A 22,943-nucleotide genomic window follows, 5' to 3' on the forward strand; every position below is an offset into this window, starting at 1 on the left:
TTATATAATTTTGGGTTTATATACAGGAAATGACAACTCGTTGGGTTACACTGGAAACCACACTATTTTATTTCTCTCTTCTCCAGGAAAAAGTACAGAGGAGACTCTATAAAGCTATGTGTCCATTTTATATATAGGACCACACTTGGATGACTGTGAGAAAGAAGAAGAATTGTTTTTCTCCACCCATGAGAAAAACTGATGACACTTGTCAATAGCAAAAATTTGAGTGGTTTTTTTTTCCAAACTAACTGTCCCTAATCAATTTCAGAATCAATAAAGTTAGCTGCTGACCCGCAGTCTATGAAAGTCAATGCTGGCAATAACTGGTTCTTAAAAGGACAAAACATTATTAATCAGTACTTTATCAGAGGGAAAATAACCCCTCCTATCTGCTTACTATTCCCCTAAATCGCCGCCTCTGTGCTCAGTTACCATATTCACCCCCTCCCCTGCATGTCACAGAGCCCTGTGACCTGCCCTGCTCTGCCTCCCCTCCCATGGAGCGCGCTTTATTTCCCTCCGGCCCCGTTTGGCTGTGTACTGCCAGCGGAGTGGAATTCTCAGTGACTCACCGTCGCTTGCACAATACAAGACTGTGGCGCAGCATGCAGCCAAACGGGGCCGGAGGGAAACAGAGCGCGCTCCATGGGAGCGGAGCTTTGCGCATGCGCGGGTGGGGGGCAGAGCAGGGCAGGTCACTGGGCCCTGTGACATGCAGGGGAGGGGGGAATATGGTAATGTGCACAGAGGTGGCAATTTAGGGGAATAGTAAGCAGATAGAAGGGGTTTGCTTGGCATCCCCCGGACACCAAGCCTCTGGAAAACAGACTTTATAAAACCAGATTTCTTTGCAATCAGACCTCTGCTATGGGCCATACAGGTATGTATAGATTTACTTTTCTATCAACTGTATTCCCATGGTAGAGGTCTGATATCGCTCAGGGGGTGGGAGGGGAGAGTGATACATTCCCTTTAAGAGTCTCAGAAACACCTTTACGGAACTGGCACCCGAGAGTTGCATCATTCCACAGAACTTCAGAGGACCATTGCCGGAACTCGGTGCAGTATTCCTCAGCAGTGCGGCCACCCTGTGCCAGATTCATGATCTTTGCCTCAGTGACTTGGATTCTCTCAGGTTCGTCATAGATTAAACTTAAAGAATTTGTCCACTACTTGGACATCCCCTGTTTATACCCTTTGCTTAGCCCCCATAAAATAATAAAGCCTATACTCACCTCCCATGCTGGAGCCGTTCCTGTGGTGGTGCACCCACTCTCCCGGGGCTCCAGTGCGGTTGATGAGACATGTGATGCCGGAGCCCAATCAGCGCTGGCGTCACTGTCCCCATCTCCTGTCGAATTGAGCATGAAGAGGAAGTCTGAGAAGCTGCAGCCCGGACTTCCTCTTCATGTTCGATTCGATTTGCCCGAAAGCGGGGTCAGCGACGCCAGCACTGATTGGGTGCCGGCAGCACAACAGCAGCACAGGAGCCGAGTATAAGCTTTTTTTATTGTGCCGGGGCAATACATTTTGATCAAGAAGGGGTTGTCCGAGTAGTGGACAACCCCTTTAAAAGGCGTCAACAGAAGACTGTTCTGTGGCTCGTGGGAACAAAGAAAATGCCCAGGTCCAAGTACCTCCTCGCAGTAGGGACATGATTATCCCTGCCTGTTGGAACTCATTCCCTAAAGACAGAGGTCGCAGGGTAAAAAATAGTCTACAGCTCTCCCTGAACACCCTAAACTGTTTTTTCTCTCCCAAAACTGTATCAGGGAGGGCCATTACAGGTTCGGGAAAGACCAACTGTCAGAATTAACCAACGTTCCAGCCACTGCTGGCAGTGGAGGGCTATAGAAAGTTTTCACCAAATTATCTGACCCGACAACAATTCAAGACTTTGGTATTCCTTAGCCAGATCCTGAATCATCTGCATAAGATTCGCCACCTGGTCACAGAGTGTGTGAACAGGATCCATAGTGGCGAAAGAGAAATGTGTGGCCAGTATGTATTTATGGCGACACTAGTCACTACTTAAGGACACGCCGTCAGGTGGGGAAGTCAGGGTGTCAGAGGTCAAAAAGCCAGGAGAGTATGTCATAAACAGAGGGGTAAGGCAAAGGCGTAGTCAGATCACAGTCCGGAGTCAGAATCCCAAGAAGGTAGAGGATCAAGACAAAGGGGCTAAGCAAACGGATGGTCAAAGGCAAATCCAAGGTCGGTCAACAAAGATCAAAGTACTAGAAATCAAAGCACAGCACAACACACACACCTGACAGAAATAAGAGGTAGACAACCAGCTAAATAGCCTGGGAATCATTACGAACAGGAGACACCTGTATGAAACCCAGCAAGCCCCGGCCCTGATTAGGTGACTGGACTGTCACTCACAACACTGACAACCTCAGATTGAACGACTGAGCCGCCAGTCACACAGAGGAGGAATTGTGCCAAAAAAAAAAAAAAAAATCACCAGATCCTGAAAGTTAAAAATCTTACAGCGCTGTAGGGTAACCTCTATTTATCATGCATCTTTTTCAAGCACTTCAAGATATTAGTCATGTGGTTATCCATAAGGGTAAAAGTGTTTAGAGAAGTAAATGTTGACACTTGAGTAGACAGGAAACTTCATAATGCGCATCAATAACTAGAAGAAACACAAAACTCACGTCATCAACTCAGCGATCTTAAGATTGGAGCTCTGCAGCCCAGTGCTGAGTGCAGTGGAGGCACACATGCTCCACCTCCGCTTCATTCCATGTGAAACAGCTAAGTTCAGTGCTGGGAAGCCCCATAGACAATGAATGGAACAGAGGCCAAGCAGGCGCATCTCCACTCCTTACAGGACGGAGCAGAAGAGCCCTTATCAGGATTCCAGAGTCCTGATCTCAGGATAGACACAGGTCCAGGTGGTTGGACAACCAGAAATCAGCAAGTACCCATCAGGTAATCACATGGATAGGAAATAATGTCACAACCCCTCATATGATACCAGTGTGGGCATAAAGATGCAGCTAAACAGGAAGTGCTCCAGCAGTAGATTATAGTACTAATCATATGTAAGTGTATGTGCAAATCTCATCCACATCACCCACCTACAGATTTTCCTTCTTCAATATAGTGTTAGGTGGATTATGCTGCAGATTTGCAGTGGAAACATCTCCTGTGTTTGTACCCGGCCTTATAGCTCATCAGATACCCAGAAAACAACACAGCTGGATGAAGTGCCAGGCTTTCCTGATGACCTGACCTGTCACTCCCACTCATCAGCTGCAATTATTGCTGCCAGCATAGAGCCACCACACTGTAGTGGGAACTGCTGGGTACTGCAGGTCAGCTGTTATTGAAGAGAATAGGAGATGATCAACAGTACCCAGCAGCAGCCACTACACAGAATATAGGACAGTGCTGCTCTGCCCCGTACGCTGATTACATCTAGTTGCTACTGAAGGAAAGGATAACTTATCAGTGGAGTGTCAGACCCCAAGATCTTATAGTGATGACATATCCTTAGAGCGGGTCACCAATATAGAAGGAGAATACAGCCCATATAAAATATTGGTGATCACATTAATAGTATGAAAATCTGCAGATGGATGCTAGATTGTCATGTGACAAGCCTGGCTCATATTGTTCCTTAGATGGTTCATAAAGACACAACGTAAACCGTCATGTGAACAGAGCCCAGTGGGTATTTAATCAACCGCACAGTGTGCTCCTCTGGGGATGTCTTCTGCTTTTTCCTTGCACTAAGGCAGCATCTGGCTGGAATTGAGAGTATTTGGTGTATGCAATGGTTTCTGCTTATTCTACGTTCCCACGATGAGCTTTTGGTGAATTTCTGATGTTGCAGATTTTCTGCACCCATTAAGTAAAATAGGTTACTTGCGTTTGTTTTGAAAATACAGAGCGCAAAAAAAAACCAAACACACACACACGGGAACGGAGCCTAAAACCTTATTGATGAGCTTGTGTGTCACTAGCGTCAGAATGGAGAATGGATAGGAGCTTATGTGGGCAATGCCATAGAGCAAACTGCGCTACAGTATAGGTTCTCTATACAGACAAAAATATATCCCCATAAGGCTTGGTGCACACTTGTACACCTGCAGATGTATGGTATACGCATACAAATGTAATACGGCCAACTATGTCTGTATATTTTATTTAAAAAAAAAAAATCCCACACGTTATTTTTTTCCCTGGCTGACACGGTCTGACCGTCCTGGACTTCAGCACCAGCTCCGAGCTTGTGTCCGGCGCAGTCACACCTAGTGAGCTGATGTTTCTATACGTCTCCCATTGAAAAGAATGGAGAGTAGAGGGACAAAATAATAAAAATAAATAAATTAAAAAAAAAAAAAAGTAGCCTCAACCACATTTCTGCCCCCCCAAAAAACACAATACAACAAAAAACCCAACCAAACGTAAACAAAGAACATGTCGACCACTTCTTGCCCATTGTCGTCTATGGATCCGCCGCCATATACCTCTGAATGCAGGTTTTCTGTAACTCTGGTGCATGTGATCAGCAGAAGGCGCTGTACAAGTGTGAACCTGGCCTTATGTGTGAGTACTAGGAATAGCCGCAGACAAGGCCCTTGTGAAGATCATGACGGCGCGCTGCCTGCACACAGCTGGGTGCAGACGGACGGTGCGCCCCGGGTACGGACGGTGCGCGCCGGGTACGGACGGTGCGCGCCGGGTACGGACGGTGCGCGCCGGGTACGGACGGTGCGCGCCGGGTACGGACGGTGCGCCCCGGGTACGGACGGTGCGCGCCGGGTACGGACGGTGAGGCCGGCGGTACCTGTATGCCAGGGTCATGCACTCCAGCAGCTTGGTGAGGGACGCGTCTATAGACAGATGGCATGTGCTGGTCTTGCCGAAGCTGTACGTCTGGCAGGCCTGCTCATTCACCGTGTCGAAGTCGTAGCCTTTCTTGGGCGGGTGCTCGCTGTGCGGGGAGGACACCATGAAGTGGCCGCTGTGGATAATTTGCGCCTCGGTGCTGTCCAGTTTCTTGAGCAGCAAATTCGGCTCGTCCATGTCCGAGTCATCGTCCGGCTCCTGCTTCACCATGACAGCAGCAGCGTGCGCCAAGCGCATGGGCAGCGCCTGAGCCATCATCATCATCCCTCCGGCAGCCAGCACCGGGACATTCCAGTCCGAGGAACCGATTTCTCTCTACGTTATTGTCACAGACGAGGCCGGGCTCAGAGGGGCCTTGCTGACGTCACGTGTCTCCTAACCAATAAACGTCGGTTGTGCTCCAAAAACATGTCGAAAGGGGAGGAGTCTTCCCCATGATTGGTTGCCTGGTTGACCGACCCTCTACAACGCCCACTCAGTGACGTTAGCGGCCAGTTTCTGTGTGACTGTTGTGCTGCTGATCTGTGCAATAGCACGACTGCTTCCACTTTCTATTGTTCCATGTACGTGGCCCCTGCCTGTGCAATGCGCTGGTGAGACCCCCGCCCTGCAGCTGGATCTGGCCCCATCGCATCGGTGGTCTTTCATTTATCACCACCGGGCCGGGACACCGATCACCAGTAATCATTACGCGATCAGAATGGTTACCACCTCACTGCATCTGTATGTGTGTAAACACACACACACACACCAGACACACACACACACCAGACACACACACACACACCTATACACACACTCTATGACTGCACCTGTGTGTGTATATATCTACATACACACAGTACATATATATATGTATATATTCAGGGTCGGACTGGGGTGCCTGGGGCCCACCAGGGGAACTGACTCTAGGGGCCCACACTACAGCCCACCGTAAACGGTTTTATTACTTGTTATGCTTTTCTATAATGTACTATAATTACATGATTGGCCTCGATGTGGAGCACCAAGTCTGTCTACCGCTGCAAAACATGCTACCTCGGGGACTCGAGCATAGTAGCAGAGCACTACAAGATCCTCAGATAACACCCGAGCATGCTGGGATCACACCTTATCCGACCACTCTCGCTCAGCACTAGTTGCCAGGTGCTGCTTCCATGTTAGTCATTCAATGAAGCTCAGCCTGAGGTTGGGCTCCATGGAAGTGTCACAATCAAGGTGCCAGACGTTATTGCAGCATGCTCACTTTGTAGTTCGCGGTGACTGTAATGTCTCTTATCCGACCACGCTCACTCAAAACTACTGGCAACCGAACAGCAACCTGCAACTGCGTCACAGGGGGCTGAAGGGAACAGGTGACTGCATGTGACGCACCCCTGGGCCTGTGTCGCGCAGCGTTGCGCACGCGGGAGATTACCCGGAGCCGGATCTGTTGAGGGTTGTAGTCTCGTGGCGGTGACCCGGTCCGTGCCCAGGGAGTCAGACTAAGTGGCGCTGTATCAGCGGTAGATGTAGGACGACTACGCCACCCGTTGAATGCAGCTATGGAGCTGCCGCTGCAGGGCAGACCGCTGAGGCCGGTGGTAGGATAGTGCAGCGTAGATGGTATAACCCCCAACGGGAGGGGTATGGCCTCAGGGCAGCCGACGTGGATGATGGGGGTAGCAGGAACCACTCAGAGACGATGCGGTGTAGTTCAGGGTCTTTACTGGTGACAAAGATAGACCCTCCCGGAGTACTGGCTAGCGGTTGGGGCCTGGTCAGTCCTTGAGCAGATGGGATCTCCCCTGGCAAGGCGGAGTTGTAGGCCTCCCAAACTAACGATACTCTTCTGGCTACCTTGCTAGAGGCGGGTATAAGTAGCCCACGTCCCTGAGTGTACCGTGTGGTGCTCACCCGTATGGCCGATGACTCGGGGCCTTCTAGTAGCTTCCGCTCCACGACGGCGGTGCTGGTCCCATGCGTGTGACCGTGCCTTCGGGTTTCTTGGCCAGAGGACCTGAAATCCCCTGCCTGACGGATTCTGCTGCTGGGTAGGAGTTAGTCCCCACAGCCTCGGACTCCGGGTCCGGTAAGAAATCTTCTCAGTCAGGGCGAGCTCTGCAGCTGCCAGCCCCTGACTCTTTGTAACACTGCTCCCACAGAGCTCCTGTTGTTTCTTCCTATGCTGCTTCTCTTCTCTACTTCTGGCATGGCCCAGGAGCTGGGCCCAGCCGGAGCCACAGCTCCCTGTCAGCCCTCCTGGCTGCACTCTCCCTCTGAACTCTCTAACCCTGCCTCAGCCCCAGGTTTATACAGGGGAAGTTCTTCCCCTCCCAGGACTGGGCAGGAGGTGTGGCATGCACAGGATCCCTGACCAAGAGACCTCCCACCTGCTCTCAGACATAACATTGCTTGTTACTGTGGAAACCAGACCCCTGGGGTGCCACATTCCCCCCTAGTGAAATTTAGTACTCCGGGACTAAACATATTTTTTTGTAAAACATAACAAGTAAAAACAGAAACAGTACAATAAAGAAAACACATAAAGATGGTTACGGCGTGTCCGCAACCGGGTGCAGTCTTTGAAGGAAACAAAGGTGTCCATTTCACCAAAACAGGGAGACGTAACCAGGTAGGGGTCTGTCCTGCCCCGAGTCCTTAACAGTCTTTTAGTCCATCCTGGGTTACGCTCCACTAACTGTACAAAGGATTCCCGGTAAATCCACCAAGGACTCCTATAAATTACTAGAAACACATAATTATTTACAGGATATGGCCGCTCTCAGTCCTCGGCCAGTGGGGATAAGGATTGGCTGCTCACAGTCCTCAGCCTGGTAAGGGATAGGGGATGGCTGCTCACAGTCCTCAGCCTGGTAAGGGATAGGGACACACGGGGAACAATTCACTAATCCCAACGGGGACCATATTTTAATTAGCAGCAGTCCTTGTACCCTAACAGGTAACTATGTACAGCTCTTTATTCACGCTACTTCCCTTCAGTAGCTATGTCCTCTTTGTGCTCCCTCCTGAGGGTAGTCCTCAGACCCGTCCGGGTCCTCTTGGCTTTCCTCGTATTGGTAGTACTGCAGCTCCTCCTCGGTTAGCTGGGTTAGTATCTCTGCGACAGTCCTCCTCCCAGGTGGCCAGGGCTTTACCTCCCTTTGGGCTGCCCCGGTTAATTGGGCCACCAGGATGCTCACTTTTTGCTCCTCTGTGAGGGGGTACACCTGGAAGAGGCTATCCAGCTTTTCTCTAAAGTCATGCAGGGTATGTGACTCCCCTGAGTACTGGGGTAGCCAGGCTGCCCCCAGGATATAGGGCATGGTGAAAGGCATGACCGCAACAGCGGTGGCGCTGGCGGGGGCTGAAGCGGTGAAGCTCTCCTCCGTATCCGGCATCCTTCTCCCCCCTAGTGGACCGTGGCCTACCTTGCGATGATCCTCTTCCGTAGGCCGCGGCTCCGCAGTGAATCGTCAGGGTTGAGGACCTTCCGTCGCGCTCCTGTGACGTCGGCGTCTGCTGGGCTCCTTCCAGGACCTTACGCGACGTCTGGACGTGAGGCGGGGCTTCAGTTCTCGCGCGCTTTTGGAGTCCACGCCCCTCTTCTTCCCGCGCGGCGTCTTCAAGATGGCGTCCAACAGCGGGAAAACTCCACGGAAGGCGGGAAGAAGGCTGAAAATGGCGCCGGATGGCGGGAATCTTCACCGATGGCGGGAAGAAGGCTGAAGATGGCGCCGGATGGCGGGAATCTTCACCACTGGTAAGTTTGAACAGTCTTTTTCAGGCACGCAGTACCCGGTGGTTGCGGGCACGAGATCCTGCCGACTACGCCAAAAGTTGACGCACCCCTGGGCCTGTGTCGCGCAGCGTTGCGCACGCGGGAGCTTACCCGGAGCCGGATCTGTTGAGGGTTGTAGTCTCGTGGCGGTGACCCGGTCCGTGCCCAGGGAGTCAGACTAAGTGGCGCTGTATCAGCGGTAGATGTAGGACGACTACGCCACCCGTTGAATGCAGCTATGGAGCTGCCGCTGCAGGGCAGACCGCTGAGGCCGGTGGTAGGATAGTGCAGCGTAGATGGTATAACCCCCAACGGGAGGGGTATGGCCTCAGGGCAGCCGACGTGGATGATGGGGGTAGCAGGAACCACTCAGAGACGATGCGGTGTAGTTCAGGGTCTTTACTGGTGACAAAGATAGACCCTCCCGGAGTACTGGCTAGCGGTTGGGGCCTGGTCAGTCCTTGAGCAGATGGGATCTCCCCTGGCCAGGCGGAGTTGTAGGCCTCCCAAACTAACGATACTCTTCTGGCTACCTTGCTAGAGGCGGGTATAAGTAGCCCACGTCCCTGAGTGTACCGTGTGGTGCTCACCCGTATGGCCGGTGACTCGGGGCCTTCTAGTAGCTTCCGCTCCACGACGGCGGTGCTGGTCCCATGCGTGTGACCGTGCCTTCGGGTTTCTTGGCCAGAGGACCTGAAATCCCCTGCCTGACGGATTCTGCTGCTGGGTAGGAGTTAGTCCCCACAGCCTCGGACTCCGGGTCCGGTAAGAAATCTTCTCAGTCAGGGCGAGCTCTGCAGCTGCCAGCCCCTGACTCTTTGTAACTGCTCCCACAGAGCTCCTGTTGTTTCTTCCTATGCTGCTTCTCTTCTCTACTTCTGGCATGGCCCAGGAGCTGGGCCCAGCCAGAGCCACAGCTCCCTGTCAGCCCTCCTGGCTGCACTCTCCCTCTGAACTCTCTAACCCTGCCTCAGCCCCAGGTTTATACAGGGGAAGTTCTTCCCCTCCCAGGACTGGGCAGGAGGTGTGGCATGCACAGGATCCCTGACCAAGAGACCTCCCACCTGCTCTCAGACATAACATTGCTTGTTACTGTGGAAACCAGACCCCTGGGGTGCCACACATGCACCGGCCATTGTGCTATCTAAATGCCGCTGTCAGTGATTGACAAGGGCACTTAAATACTCAAAACAGCAGCAATCAAGGCGAGCTCTGATCACTGCTGTTACAGGCAGACACCGGCTATGTAACACAGCCGACATCTGCCCGGTATGGAGCAGGCTCAGCTCCTGAACCCGCTTCATACAAGCACATCCCAATGGTGACAGTTATGACAAGGTTAGCAAATTTCACTTGTCTGTTCCTAAATGTGGAAAGACAAATGGAATTCCCTAACACATGTGAAAGAGACCTAATAGATTTAGTAAAGGTGCCTCAAGCATATGAATGTTATTACACACCACAATCTACAGTTACATACACGCATCTTACAAAAATACATATTATTCCAGATACGCAGACGCGCCCAAACACGCAGACGCGCACAAACACGCAGACGCGCGCAAACACACAGAAGCGCACAAACACGCAGACGCGCACAAACACATCAGTACATGAATACATCATCTGAACCACCATCAATTGTAATGTCAGGTCAGCCCCATATATCTTTGTATTGCATAAACCTACAACTCCCAGTATGTAATTAACAATAGAGATACTGGGAGTTGTTATCAGTCATCATCAGACTGCGGACCATACAGGAACCACAGTACTGATGAGACACAGGCAGGATCACAAATGAACATTTACATCCAGGTATCTTACCTGAGACGTCTTCTCTGATTAGAGTCGTTCACTTTCTTTTCGTCTCCATCTTGTCCAGACCCCTTGATGACTTTTCTCATCCACAGCTCGTCTCTGCAGACTTCCATCTTCTCCGGTATTCTGCAGCACATCCCGACACAATGCTCTTATAGATAGCAGTGTCATTATAATGCTCCTGAATAAAAATATCTACACTGAGCCACTGAATAAACCTAACTCTTACAATGCTCCCTGCACAAAAAAACATGACATACACTCTACCCCTCTTATGGTACCTGCTCTCCACACTGTCCTCTCCTTACCATACTGGGCCCCCTCTTCACACTGTCCTCTCACACTGTGTCCCCCCTATACTGCCCAGTCTCTATACTGTGCCCCTTCATCACACTCCCCTCAGCATACTGTTCCCTCCTTGCTGTGCCCTCACACTGTTCCCCCCATACTGCCGCATCTCTATACCTTCCCCCACACTACCTAGTCTCTGTGCTGTGTCACCTCACACTTTTCTCCCTCCATACTGTCTCCTCACACTATTCCCCTACTCTCCATACTGTTTCCCCATACATCCCCATTCTGTTCCAGCACCCATTCCCACCCCTCCCCTAGTTCACCATACTGTTTCTTCACACATCTCCCCATTATGTCGCCTAAAATTTCTCTCCCATCTCTCCCCAAATATAATAAATCTTTGGAAGAGCACACAAACATGCAGAAGCACGCTTACACGCACGAAAACAAGCGCACACAGACACATACTAAGGGCTCTTTCACACGTCAGTACGAGTGGTGACAGTTTCCACACGTACCAGAGACATTGGTACACGCAGACCCATTCAAATGAATGTGCACATGTCAGTGTGTGTCCACTTTCCACAGACAGACCATGTGGTGTCCGTGGGCAAAACACGCTGACATGTTTTTTACCTGCTGCACCTCCCGCAAAACGTCCCGCACACTGATGACAGTTAGCGCTGTTCCCAAGCACCGGGCGCTGAGCGCTGCCCTCATCATAGATCCCTGCCGGCGCTGCAATCAGCAGCAGCAGGGTCAATGATGAGCGTAGTAGTCTACTCCCGCCGTGTCCAACTGTAAAAATAGGAATAAAATAAAAAAATCCTTATACTCACCTCTCCTAAGTGTCACCCGCTGTAATCCGTGAGAGCGCTCACGCCGAGAATAACTCCTGCAGCGAGTGGACCCCGGAGCTGCGCTCAACAAGCGGTGCCCTGTCAAATCACTGAGCGCAGCTCTGGGGCCCGCTCGCTGCAGGAGTCATTCCCCTCGGCGTGAGCACTCACACGGATTACAGCGGGTGACACTTAGGAGAGGTGAGTATAAGGATTTTTTATTTTATTCCTATTTTTACAGTTGGACACGGCGGGAGTAGACAACTTCGCTCATCATTGACCCTGCTGCTACTGATCGCAGCACCGGCAGGGATCTATGATGAGGGCAGCGCTCAGCACCCGGCTCTTGGGAACAGCGCTAACTGTACACTGATTCCCAAGCGCTGGTATGTGTCACACGGGTGACACACAGGTAGACACGGATATCTCCAGTCCCGTAAATATCAGGACATGTGAAAGAGCCCTAATATACACACGCAGATACAGATACTCACAGAAATGGGGACACGTACACATACAGGCAAGCACACACAGAAATGCACACGCAGTCATGCACAGACACACTCAGACAATCACACACAAAAATGCAGACACGCAGGGAAGCACGCACACACGTGTGAAGACACATATACACACGTAGACATGCAGGCACTCAAATACATACACACAAACACATGCAGGCTTTTACACACTACACACACACGCATGCATGCAGGCATATACACACACACGTATGCAGGCATAAACACACCACACACACACATGCAGGCATAAACACACCACACACACACATATGCAGGTATATATACACACACATGCAGGCATATACACACACACGCAGGCAGGCATATACACACAGGCATATATATACACACAGGCATATATATAGACACAGGCATATACACACACACACACAGGCATATACACACACACATATGCAGGCAGCATATACACACAGGCATATACACACACACAGGCATATATACACACACACACAGGCATATACACACACACAGGCATATACACACACAGGCATACACACACACACACAGGCATATATACACTCACACACAGGCATATACACACTCACACACAGGCATATACACACACAGGCATATACACACACACAGGCATACACACACAGGCATATATACACACACATACAGGCATATACACACACACACAGGCATATACACACACAGGCATATACACACACACACAGGCATATATACACACACACACACACACAGGCATATACACACACAGGCATATATACACACACACACATGCAGGCAGCATATACACACAAATTCATCAAATTCATACAAACACCCACAAATATTACACTACCTGTACAGTACAGACGCGCTCCTAAGGCGGGAGACTGCAGTGCAGGGCGCGATGTGACGTCACTTTTAGCAGACGTGCGGCCCTGTCTGCTGAGTGTGACGCTGCAGTGCGGCTCCTGTTCTGCTCTTCGGCTCCTGCTCTGCTCTTCGGCTCTTCTGCTCCCAGGCCCCTCCCGCTACTGTCCTGGGCATCACGGCGGTGAGAGTGCGTGCGCGCGCCCTTAAAGGGCCCGCGACCACTTTTTTTTTTTTAAATTCTCCTCTGTCTTCTCTGCAGGGGGCCCGGGGCCCACCGGGAAATTTCCCGGCACCCCGCCAGGCCAGTCCGAGCCTGTATATATTCTACCTGACTGCTGAATAAACCAATCATAGCCAGGAAAAGGTTTAAAAAAGGGAACCTGGGCAGAACCAGGGCCTCTGCCAGTAATGCGCTCATTCATTGCTTACCTATTTGTACCTATAGTGCATACTAATTAATACTGCTATATGGTGCTCCAACAACATGCACTGTCTAAACAATACTCCCTTAGGGCGCAGTCAGACGGCCGTATAAATCGGACTGAGATCAGAACACAGTGCCCGGACTGACCGCGGCTTCACCAACCCAGCGTGACCGCTACATAGAAATGCATGAAGCTGTCTCGCTGGGGTCGGAAGAGCCGCCGGCCGGTCCGTACACTGCGCTCGATCTTGTTCCGATCTATATGGTCGTCTGACTGCGCCCGTGTGTTACCTGCATAAGGTTAGTGCTGAATGGTGATGTTTTGCAAGACGAAAACCATCTGTGCAACTTGTCTGCGACTTGCTGTCTGAACTATTTTGGAGCTCTACTTTGCTGTAAACAATGGCCAAATTGCGGGAAAGTTGCAGGCAAGTCACAAGTGAGTCGTGTGCAACATTTGGAAACATTTTGCAATGCAACACCATAGAAAATCGTTAGATGCAATGTAACACTGCGATTTCAGTGTCACACAACACATCGCCGCCGTGTAGCTCTTTCCTAACACTGGGGTTTCTTGAGCCCACCGAAAGAAATGATCTAAGTGCCCACCCTCCACCTATACAGAACATCTGCTGGAGCACATTTACCTTGTAATCTGACAATGCATTATTATAAACATGGTTTCTTATTTCATAATCAAATCTTAAAGAGAATCTGTCACCAGATTTTTGCTGCACCACTTGAAAGCAGCATAATGTAGGGGCAGAGACCCTGATTCCAGCAATGTGTCACTTATTGGGCTGCTTGCTGTCATTTTGATAAAACGTGACACATCACCTTGAACCTGTGACTGCCTATCATGAATTTGCAGCTAGCCATCCACACTTCAAGCCTCATGATGAACCGAATGGATGGAGAACCAGGTTGAGGCAGCTTTTAAAACTAATGATGAGTTCCTGTTTTATCTGCTTTTATATGAGTATCAGGGCTATTATTATGATATTATACAGACTAGTGGGAATGTTCCTATCTGCTTTACAACTAGTCTGTTATTTATGTCCTCCCTTTTTTCTTCTTTATCAATTTTTTGTCCATGTTATTCGGTGTAATGGTGTTTTTTAAGAAAATTAATAAAATGTATTGTTTTAGAGGGATTGTATGCTCACACACTTAATTGGTCCTCTCTAGTAATTAGTTTACTTATTCAAACGTTTTGATAAAATCTCTGTTCTCTCTGCTGCAGATCTAGCAGTTCTCTGAATGCTGAGCTCTATATAACCCCGCCCACCCCACTGATTGGCAGCTTTCTGTGTACACTGTGCATAGGCAGAAAGCTGCCAATCAGTGATGGGGGTAGGGTTATACAGAGCTCATGACTATGATTGACTATATGGCAGCAGGGTTACTAGTCCTCTAATAAAATCCTGCTAATAAAACAGTGATTTTATCAATGCAGCCCAGTAAGGTACACATCGCTGGAATCAGGGTCTCTGCCTCTACCTTATGCTGCTCTCAGATTAGGTGGCAAACGCCTGGTGACAGATTCCCCTTAAAGGGTTCTCATTTTAGCACAGGCACAATTTACTGAATGCTGGAGGTTTGACCTCTGGGACCATCACGAATTCCAAGAAAGGGGTCTCTGATACGCCCTGTTATGTTGAATAGGTGATTGTATATGCGCACCACTTCTCTGTCCGTTGTCTATGTGCCTGGCAGAGGCATCCGAGTCCTGTATGTGACTATCTCCAGCAGTCTCATAGACAATGAATTGAGCTGTGGCCTGGCAGCCCTTTCCTGAAGTGGACTGATAGAGAGGTAGTTGGGGTTGGTTATGGAAGGTATTGCCAACTTTACAAAAGGACTTTAGGGTGATTAAAAGGGCGTTAAAAAAGAGAGCCCATGTGATGTGTTTAGACTCTATGCCCCACCTATTTATAGTACATATGACCCTCCTAAGCACACCCCATACTAAATACAGACCACCCACTAGACCCCTTAAACAAATATGGATATCGGACTCTCTAAACAAATACAGACCCCAACATATATACATATTCTTACCGCTCAACCTCCCCCCCCCCAAACTATCAGAAAACCCATATCAGGCCCCCTAATTTAATCCTAAATAAATATGGACCTGAGACCAGAACCCCCCAAATATACACCATCTATATAAATATGGACCCTAGTCCCTCCAAAAATACAGTCCCCTGATCCTGACTGTTTACAGACTCACTTTGCTTGCAGACCCCAGACCAGAGCTCCCCTCCCTGTCTGTAGACCCAAACATCACCTTACAATGCTGTTATTACTAAGGCTGGATTTAAAAGAGACCCTCAGGACAGAAGTTGGGTTTAGTAAATTAGATTGATTTGTGAGTTATTATTGTCACTGTCTGAAGTCCCAGAGAGCTGTGTGACGGCAACATTGGCCTGACCTAAGTTAACCCTTAACTGTTGATGTTGTTATTTATGTTATATTACAGAATATTCAGGTATTTTGCAACACCGGGAGTGAATAGCAACCGATGGGTGTTATAGCGCCACCTAGTGTGTATTGTGACCACCAGTTCAGTAAAAGCTTCATGTCTAACCAAGTCTATATTCCACGACTGTGTCTTCAAAATATAAACCCTTGACCATATAACTTACTCGCAGAACTATGGAATAATGTTCCTTATTGATGCTCTCCTCGTCAATAAGGAGAGATGTCAACATATAAGAAAATCAGAAGAGAGTCATTGCCATGTTTGTGTCGTGGGAATGTAGGCTTATTCAGTATTACAAAATCTTTTTCTATTAATTCCTGGAATAGATCCTGTGGGATTACAGTTGATAAGAATGTGGATTGTTAGGAAACGATTAAGTAGTGTACGGCTGCTCAGAGAGGCGCAGTCTAGTACTTTTGTTTCTCAAACATCATTGATGCACCGCCTATATCCATCTTTGTTCAGAGCTTAGGAAGTGCTGTTTATTTGTCAAGTTTCTAGCAAATTTATTTACTGAACACATCAAATCTATCAGTGGGGGAAATCCTAAGCCTTTGGGGTTTACTGAAACTTGTGCCTCGACAGGATATAGCTTGACTGTGCAGTCTGTCACTTGTAGTACTTGTTGTGCTGTGGGTATCTTCTGTGTTTTGTTTCCTTTCTGCCTTTTTGATGCTTTTCTGAATGATGCCCCATCCATGGCACAATACCCCCTGACCACAATGAGGAGCCAGAGGAATCTCCTGAATTAGTAACATATGATGTCTCCATAGAGTTGTCCGGATGGGCACAGCTTACTCTCCCCTCTATGAATTGTGTTTTCTGTCTCGGTTCCTTTTAGAATTGATTGTGGTTTCACGTTGTGTCTTTTCCAGGTGTATACTTGGTCATTATTATAATCAGACAAATCAAGCTGTAATTTGGACTTCTCAGTCTCAATTATAGTATTTTCTATTTTGGAAATGTTAGTTTTCCAATTAAAGCATGTGCATTCCGGCCCCCCCAAAATCCACCTAAAAACGCCCGGCCAAAGGTGCCCCACAAAAAGTGACCATATTGCACAGCAATGTCAAAACGAAATTGCCACAGGGATAAGGGCAAGACCACTAGAAAAGCCATTCAGGAAAACGATCGCTAGCGTTTTTCTGAAGTGGATTTGACTCGCCCCCTGGGCCATGGGGCACTCGGAGCCGGGCAACAGGGCAATAATGGGTGTAGTAGTGGCAACCCGGTCCGTGGCTCAGGGTGGTCAGACCAAATGTTGTGGCAGTCTATTTGTAGGGTTTTAAATGTCCGACTAAGCCACCCGTGGATTGCGGTCAGGGTTAACTGCCGCTGCAGTGCAGACCGCTGGGGCAGATGTAAATGTGCAGCACTGAATAGTACAACTCCCCACGGGAGGAGTATGGCCCCAGGGCAGTATATAGATGGATGATGGAGGGGATGATTCCGACCGCAATAGCCAGGAAACGAAGGCCTCTTAAACAGTTCAGGGTCTTTATTAGAACAGGTGAGACGACCCAAAAACAGTCCCGGCTAGGAGGGGGCCTGGATGTCTGAGAACAAGTGGGAAGCTGGCCCTGGTCAGGGTGAGGGTGAAGGCCTACCGTACTCTCTGCGCTCTTTCTGGCTATTTCCCTCCTTGTGGTGTAACAGCCCACGCTCCTGAGCTCACCGTGTCTTCTCGCCCGTATGGCTTGCAACTTGGGTCTCTTTCTACTCTTGGCTTGGTGCAGCTCTGCTGGACCCTTCTGCTGTGGCGGAACCTCCGGGCTTCTTAGGCCAAGGAACATACAATCCCCTGCGGACTGGTTATTTGCTGTAGGACTTGGAATCCTAACAGCCTCGGACACCAAAGTCCGGTAGTTCAGTTTCTCTCTCAGCCAGGACAGGCTTCCCTCGCCTTCCATCCCTGGCTCGTGGCTACTCTGCTGCCACTCGTCCTCCTCAGCCTCAGCTGAACTGGCTCTCCCTTCTCTGGGACACCTCTCACTCCAGAGACAGGTCGTCCAGAACTCACTAACCCTGCCCCCAGTTCCAGCTTTTATAGGGGCAGCCTGCTCCCCCTACTGGCCTGGGACAGGAGGTGCTGCATACTAATGCTCCCTGACCAGAGAACCTCCCCCTTGCTGTCAGACACAGCTTTATTATACATTTGTGGCATCCAGGCCAGGGTGACACAGATTCGCCGGTGCACATACCCTAAGGGCTGCTAGGGACTTCTGTGCAAATTGGTCCAAACACGGACCGCGATACACAGGATTCCTGTGGCTCTCCGCACCTAAGTGACACAGCCTCATAGGCATATATGAAGCTGTCATGCTCAGGTCGGCAGACCCATGGCCAGTCCATGCATTGCAGGCCATGCTTGGACCGATTTTGCACGGACATCTAAAGCAGCCATTAGTGTGGAGTATGGTGAACGCACCGTTTGTCAACATACTGATTAAGGGATTATTGTATCTCCTTTATTTCCATTGTCACCCTGGTCAATTCACTTTCTTCATATCTAATAATCAGCTGCAATATTTTGAGACAGCACGATGATAAAAAGGAATATCATTCTGACTGAAAATATCCTGAATAAATTTTGCTGGCTGTTTTCTTAAAGGGAAACTGTCACCATTTTTTTCCGATATAACCTACCGCCACCACCTTTCAGTCCCATGTGACAGCATTCTATAATGCTGTACATATGACCCTAATTCACCCTGCAAGGCAAAGAAAGACCTTTTAAAATACTTTCCTAGGCTGTGTGCCCACGTAGCGTTTTTCAAGCGTTTTTGATGCGGAATTTCCGCAGCGGAAACGCTTGTAAAACGCTTGGTAACCCGCACCCCATGGTCCCCAATGTGATTCCGCAAGTTCTATGCACATGCTGCGGATTTTTCCGCAGCGTTTATGCTGCGTTCAAAAATCCGCAGCATGTCATTTAATTTTGCGTTTCCGCAAGCAGAATTGCCTTTGTCCAATGCATAAAAAACGCAAGGCAATTCCGCATGTGGAAAACGCGTGATAAACGCGCGAAAAATGCGCGATAAACGCGTACGGAATTCCGCATGCGTTTTTCCGGGAGAGGACATGCAGAAATGAAGCAGAAATTTTCTGCTTCATAAATGCAACGTGGGCACATAGCCCTACGGAGAGGTCCGGTCCCATGGGCGTCGCTGGTATTGGTCCGATGCTTCCTTTCTTCTTGTGATGCCGTCCTCCTTCTGTGCTTCATGTGGATGATGCGTCCTACGTCATCCACACAGTGTCCCCCTTCGCGCTTCTGCCTAGTCGCACCTCTCTCTGCCGTGCCGAGGGCAAAGCAAAATACTGTTCTGTGCATGCACCAAGAAAGGTCACTGTGTGTGACTTCTTAAAGGGGCAGCACGCACACTCCAGATGTGTCCCCAACCAATGCCTGAGAGACACTAAAGTATTTAATGCACCTTCCTCTGTAAGGAGGTGCCTGTGCAACATCTGTGTTTAATTAGTCTGCAACCTGTGTAATGAGGAAGGATGAGGCCTAAGGATATCAACACCCTTCATCAAGGTGTGCAGAATTATTAGAAAGCTTGTAATCCTCACACAAAATGGTTCAGAAAAAGAGATTTAACTGACTGAAAAGTCAAAAATTGTAAAGTCTTACAGAGGGATACCGCACTCTTGAAATTGATATTGGGGCGTGATCACAGTACCATCAAAAGCTTTGTTGCAAATTGTCATCAGGGTCACACAAAAATATGTTAAGAAAAATAACGCACATTAACTGCAATGATTTGTGAAGAATCAAACGTGAAGCGACCAGGAACCCATTATCCTCTAGTGCTATCAAATTCCAGAACTGCAACCTCCCTGGAGTGCCCAAAAGTACAAGGTGTTCAGTGCTCAGAGACATTGCCGAGGTAAGGAAGGCTGAAACGTGACCACCATTGAACAAGACAGAGGGGTTGAAACATCAAGACTGGGACAAGAAATATTTGAAGATATATTTTTCAGAAGCTACAACTTTTTCTTTTTTTTGTGTGAATGATATAGAGACGGGAGGGAAGTCATTCACCCAGTCTCCACCTCAAGGTGTGGCTGAGCAAGGTTAAATGCTCAGTCACTGTTTTTTTTCTGTGGTTGGGAGTTTGGAGAAGCAAGTCTCCAGACTGTGGAACGTCAGTTCAGAAGGAGCTGAAGTGTGCTGCAAATTGGTGAAGGCAAACCCGCACACATATGGACTGTGTTATCCTTTGTCTTTTGTTTTACCTTTATGCCAGCAAGGCTGAGTTTATTTTGCTGAAGTCTGCAGTGCTTTATGCTGATATAATAAAACTGCAGACAAAGCTGTTCCTGTGTCTACTTCAGACTGCAGCGAGTTGTCTTGCCACAACACCTTGTGATCATTTTTTTGAACATTTTTGCCGTGTTTATTTTATTAAATGGCATTCATAGTATGGGTTATGGTACAGTTTCATAACTCGAGTCGTTATGGATGCTGCAATAGCAAACATGCACTTTTTTTTAGTTTACTTTAGTTGATGTAAAAAACAGCACTTTTTGTGGCAAAATATTTTTTCATGCTTTATTTTGAAATTTGTTGTTTCATTTTTGCAATTTTATTTCTCCAAATTTCCCACATACAGTAATATTGTCTTACAATTAGCACCATATAGTAATTCTGGCAAACATCTAGTAATATGCCCCATCCTGGTCCCCATATTGTAGTAATGTGCCAATGCATGTACCCTTCTTCTACAGTCCAATGTTGAATTTTTCTCTGGGCTTGATAAAGGTTAATTATTGCCAAAACGTTGCCTGCAGGGTTTTCCTGCTTTTGTTTTTTAATTGATATGGAATAAAGAACAAGTTGTTGTTTTTTTTTTACCAAGAATCTGGTGTTTTGGTGCCTTGGCTTTTTTGAACCTCTATATTATACCCTTCTTGCAGTAATGTCCCCATCCTGGTCCTCATCTTGTAATGTTCCCATCCTGGTCCTCATTTTATAGTAATGTCCCCATCCTGGTCCTCGCTCTTATTCTCGTCTGGACTACTGCAACTCTCTTCTGATCGGTCTCCCTCTTACCAAAATTTCCCCTCTCCAATCTGTCCTGAATGCGGCAGCCAGGGTCGTATTTCTGTCCAGCCGCTTCACCGATGCCTCCACCTTGTGCCAGTTATTACACTGGTTACCCATTCACTACAGGGTCCAATATAAACTCAATGCTCTCACCCACAAAGCTCTCCACAGTTCTGCACCACCTTATATCTCCTCTCTCATCTCAGTCTATCGTCCTACATGTGCCCTCCGTTCCACAAATGACCTAAGACTAACATCCCCCATAATCCGAACCTCGCACCTCCGGCTCCAAGACTTCTCTCGTGCTGCGCCAGTTCTCTGGAATGCTGTACCCCAGACGATCCGATTGATGTCTAGCCCCGATGTCTTCAAGTGCGCTTTAAAACCCCATCTCTTTAAACAAGCCTACCATCTCAAATACCCAGTAAACTAACTTTCCCCTGTTCCCTCCTAAATACTATTCGGAATCTGCTCCCTACTGTTCATCTGTTTCTACACCCTCCATGCACACGATAACTGCACTCGGTAATTGAGTATTGCACTTGAACATACAGGCTGATGACCGGATCATACAGCTTTATATGATAATCCCGACTTATTATAATTGCCAGACCTGAAATAACAAGCACTTTCCACCTATTGTGTCCCCCCATTTCCTTGTAGAATGTAAGCTTGAGAGCAGGGACCTCACTCCTGATGTAACTGTTTAAACTGTCTCACCTTGTATTGAATTTATTGTCTGTACATGTCCACGCTTAATTGTAAAGTGCTGCGGAATATGTTGGCACTATATAAATAAAAATTATTATTATTATTATCTTATAGTAATGTCCCCATCCTGATCGTCATTTTGTAGTAATGCCCCATCCTGGTCCCCTTCTTGTAGTAATGTCCCCATATTGTAGTAATGTCCCCATCCTGGCCCCCTTCTTGTAATAATGTCCCCATCCTGGCTCCCTTCCTGTAGCAATGTCCCTATGTTGTAGTAGTGTGCCCATCCTAGTCCTCATCTTGCAGTAATGTCCCCCATCCTGGTACTCATCTTGCAGTAATGTCCCCCCATCCTGGTCCCTTTCTTGTAGCAATGCCCCATCCGGTTCCCCATGTTGTAGCAATGTGTCCATGTTATAGTAATGTGCCCATCTCCATGTTGTAGCGATGTCCCCATTTTGTAGCAATGTGCCCATCCCGATCCCCTTCATGTTCTAATGCCCCATCCTGGTTCCCTTCTTGTAGTTAATGTCCCCATCCTGGTCATCATTTTGTACTTATGCCCCATCCTGGTTCCCTTCTTATAGTAATGTTCCCATCCTGGTCCTCATCTTACAATAATGTCCCCCATCCTGGTCCTCATCTTTTAGTAATGTCCCCCCATCCTGGTCCTCATCTTATAGTAATGCCCCATCCTGGTCCCCTTCTTGTAAGAATGCCCCATCCTGTTCCTCATCTTGTAGCAATGAGTCCATCTTATAGTAATGTGCCCATCTTAGTCCTCATCTTGTAGTAATGCCCCATCCTGGTCCCGTTCTTGTACTAATGCCCCATCCTGGTTCCCTTCATGTAGTAATGTAACCATCCTGGTTCATCTAGTAACAATACCCCATTCTGGTCCCCATATTGTAGTAATGTCCCCATCCAGGTCCCTATCTTGTAGTAAAGTGCCCATCCAGGTCCCCATATTGTAGTAATGTACCCTATTGTGCTGTTCTTCACATACACATAAAAGGAAAAAAAAGATTCTTCTCACCTGTCCTCCATTCCTTCGGTGTCCTATTTTCTGCAAATGTGGCCCGCAGGCACTTTAGACCCCTTGATGACCCCAGCCCAATCCAGGAGTCCGACGGCGGCAGTGCTTTATTTCAGTTGATTGAGCGTCCTTGGACACACATTCAATGAAAATGTATTGCCGCGCAGAGACCGCCTCTCAACACAGCAATAACAATGCCAGCCGCCGGCCAATCAGAGGCCAGCAGCTGCCATCGGCTTGACTGCATGCCAGTGTATCATGGCCATCGGCTTGACTGC

General features: G+C 48.5%; 1 protein-coding gene across 1 annotated transcript in view; it reads right to left on the reverse strand.

Moving 5' to 3' along the window:
* MLXIP (MLX interacting protein) overlaps positions 1 to 5,263 on the reverse strand; it is a 93,681-nt gene extending 88,418 nt beyond the window's left edge. Inside the window, exon 1 of the mRNA XM_073676258.1 lies at positions 4,811 to 5,263. Coding sequence (XP_073532359.1) covers positions 4,811 to 5,136 — 326 coding nt within the window. The 5' untranslated portion in view covers positions 5,137 to 5,263. The remainder of the gene's footprint in view (positions 1 to 4,810) is intronic.
* Between the last annotated feature and the right edge of the window lie 17,680 nt (positions 5,264 to 22,943).

This window comes from Phyllobates terribilis, unplaced genomic scaffold (genome assembly GCF_046119375.1).
Source record: "Phyllobates terribilis strain yellow unplaced genomic scaffold, ASM4611937v1 Scaffold_1__5_contigs__length_1240528914, whole genome shotgun sequence".
Classification (NCBI taxonomy): Eukaryota; Metazoa; Chordata; class Amphibia; order Anura; family Dendrobatidae; genus Phyllobates; species Phyllobates terribilis.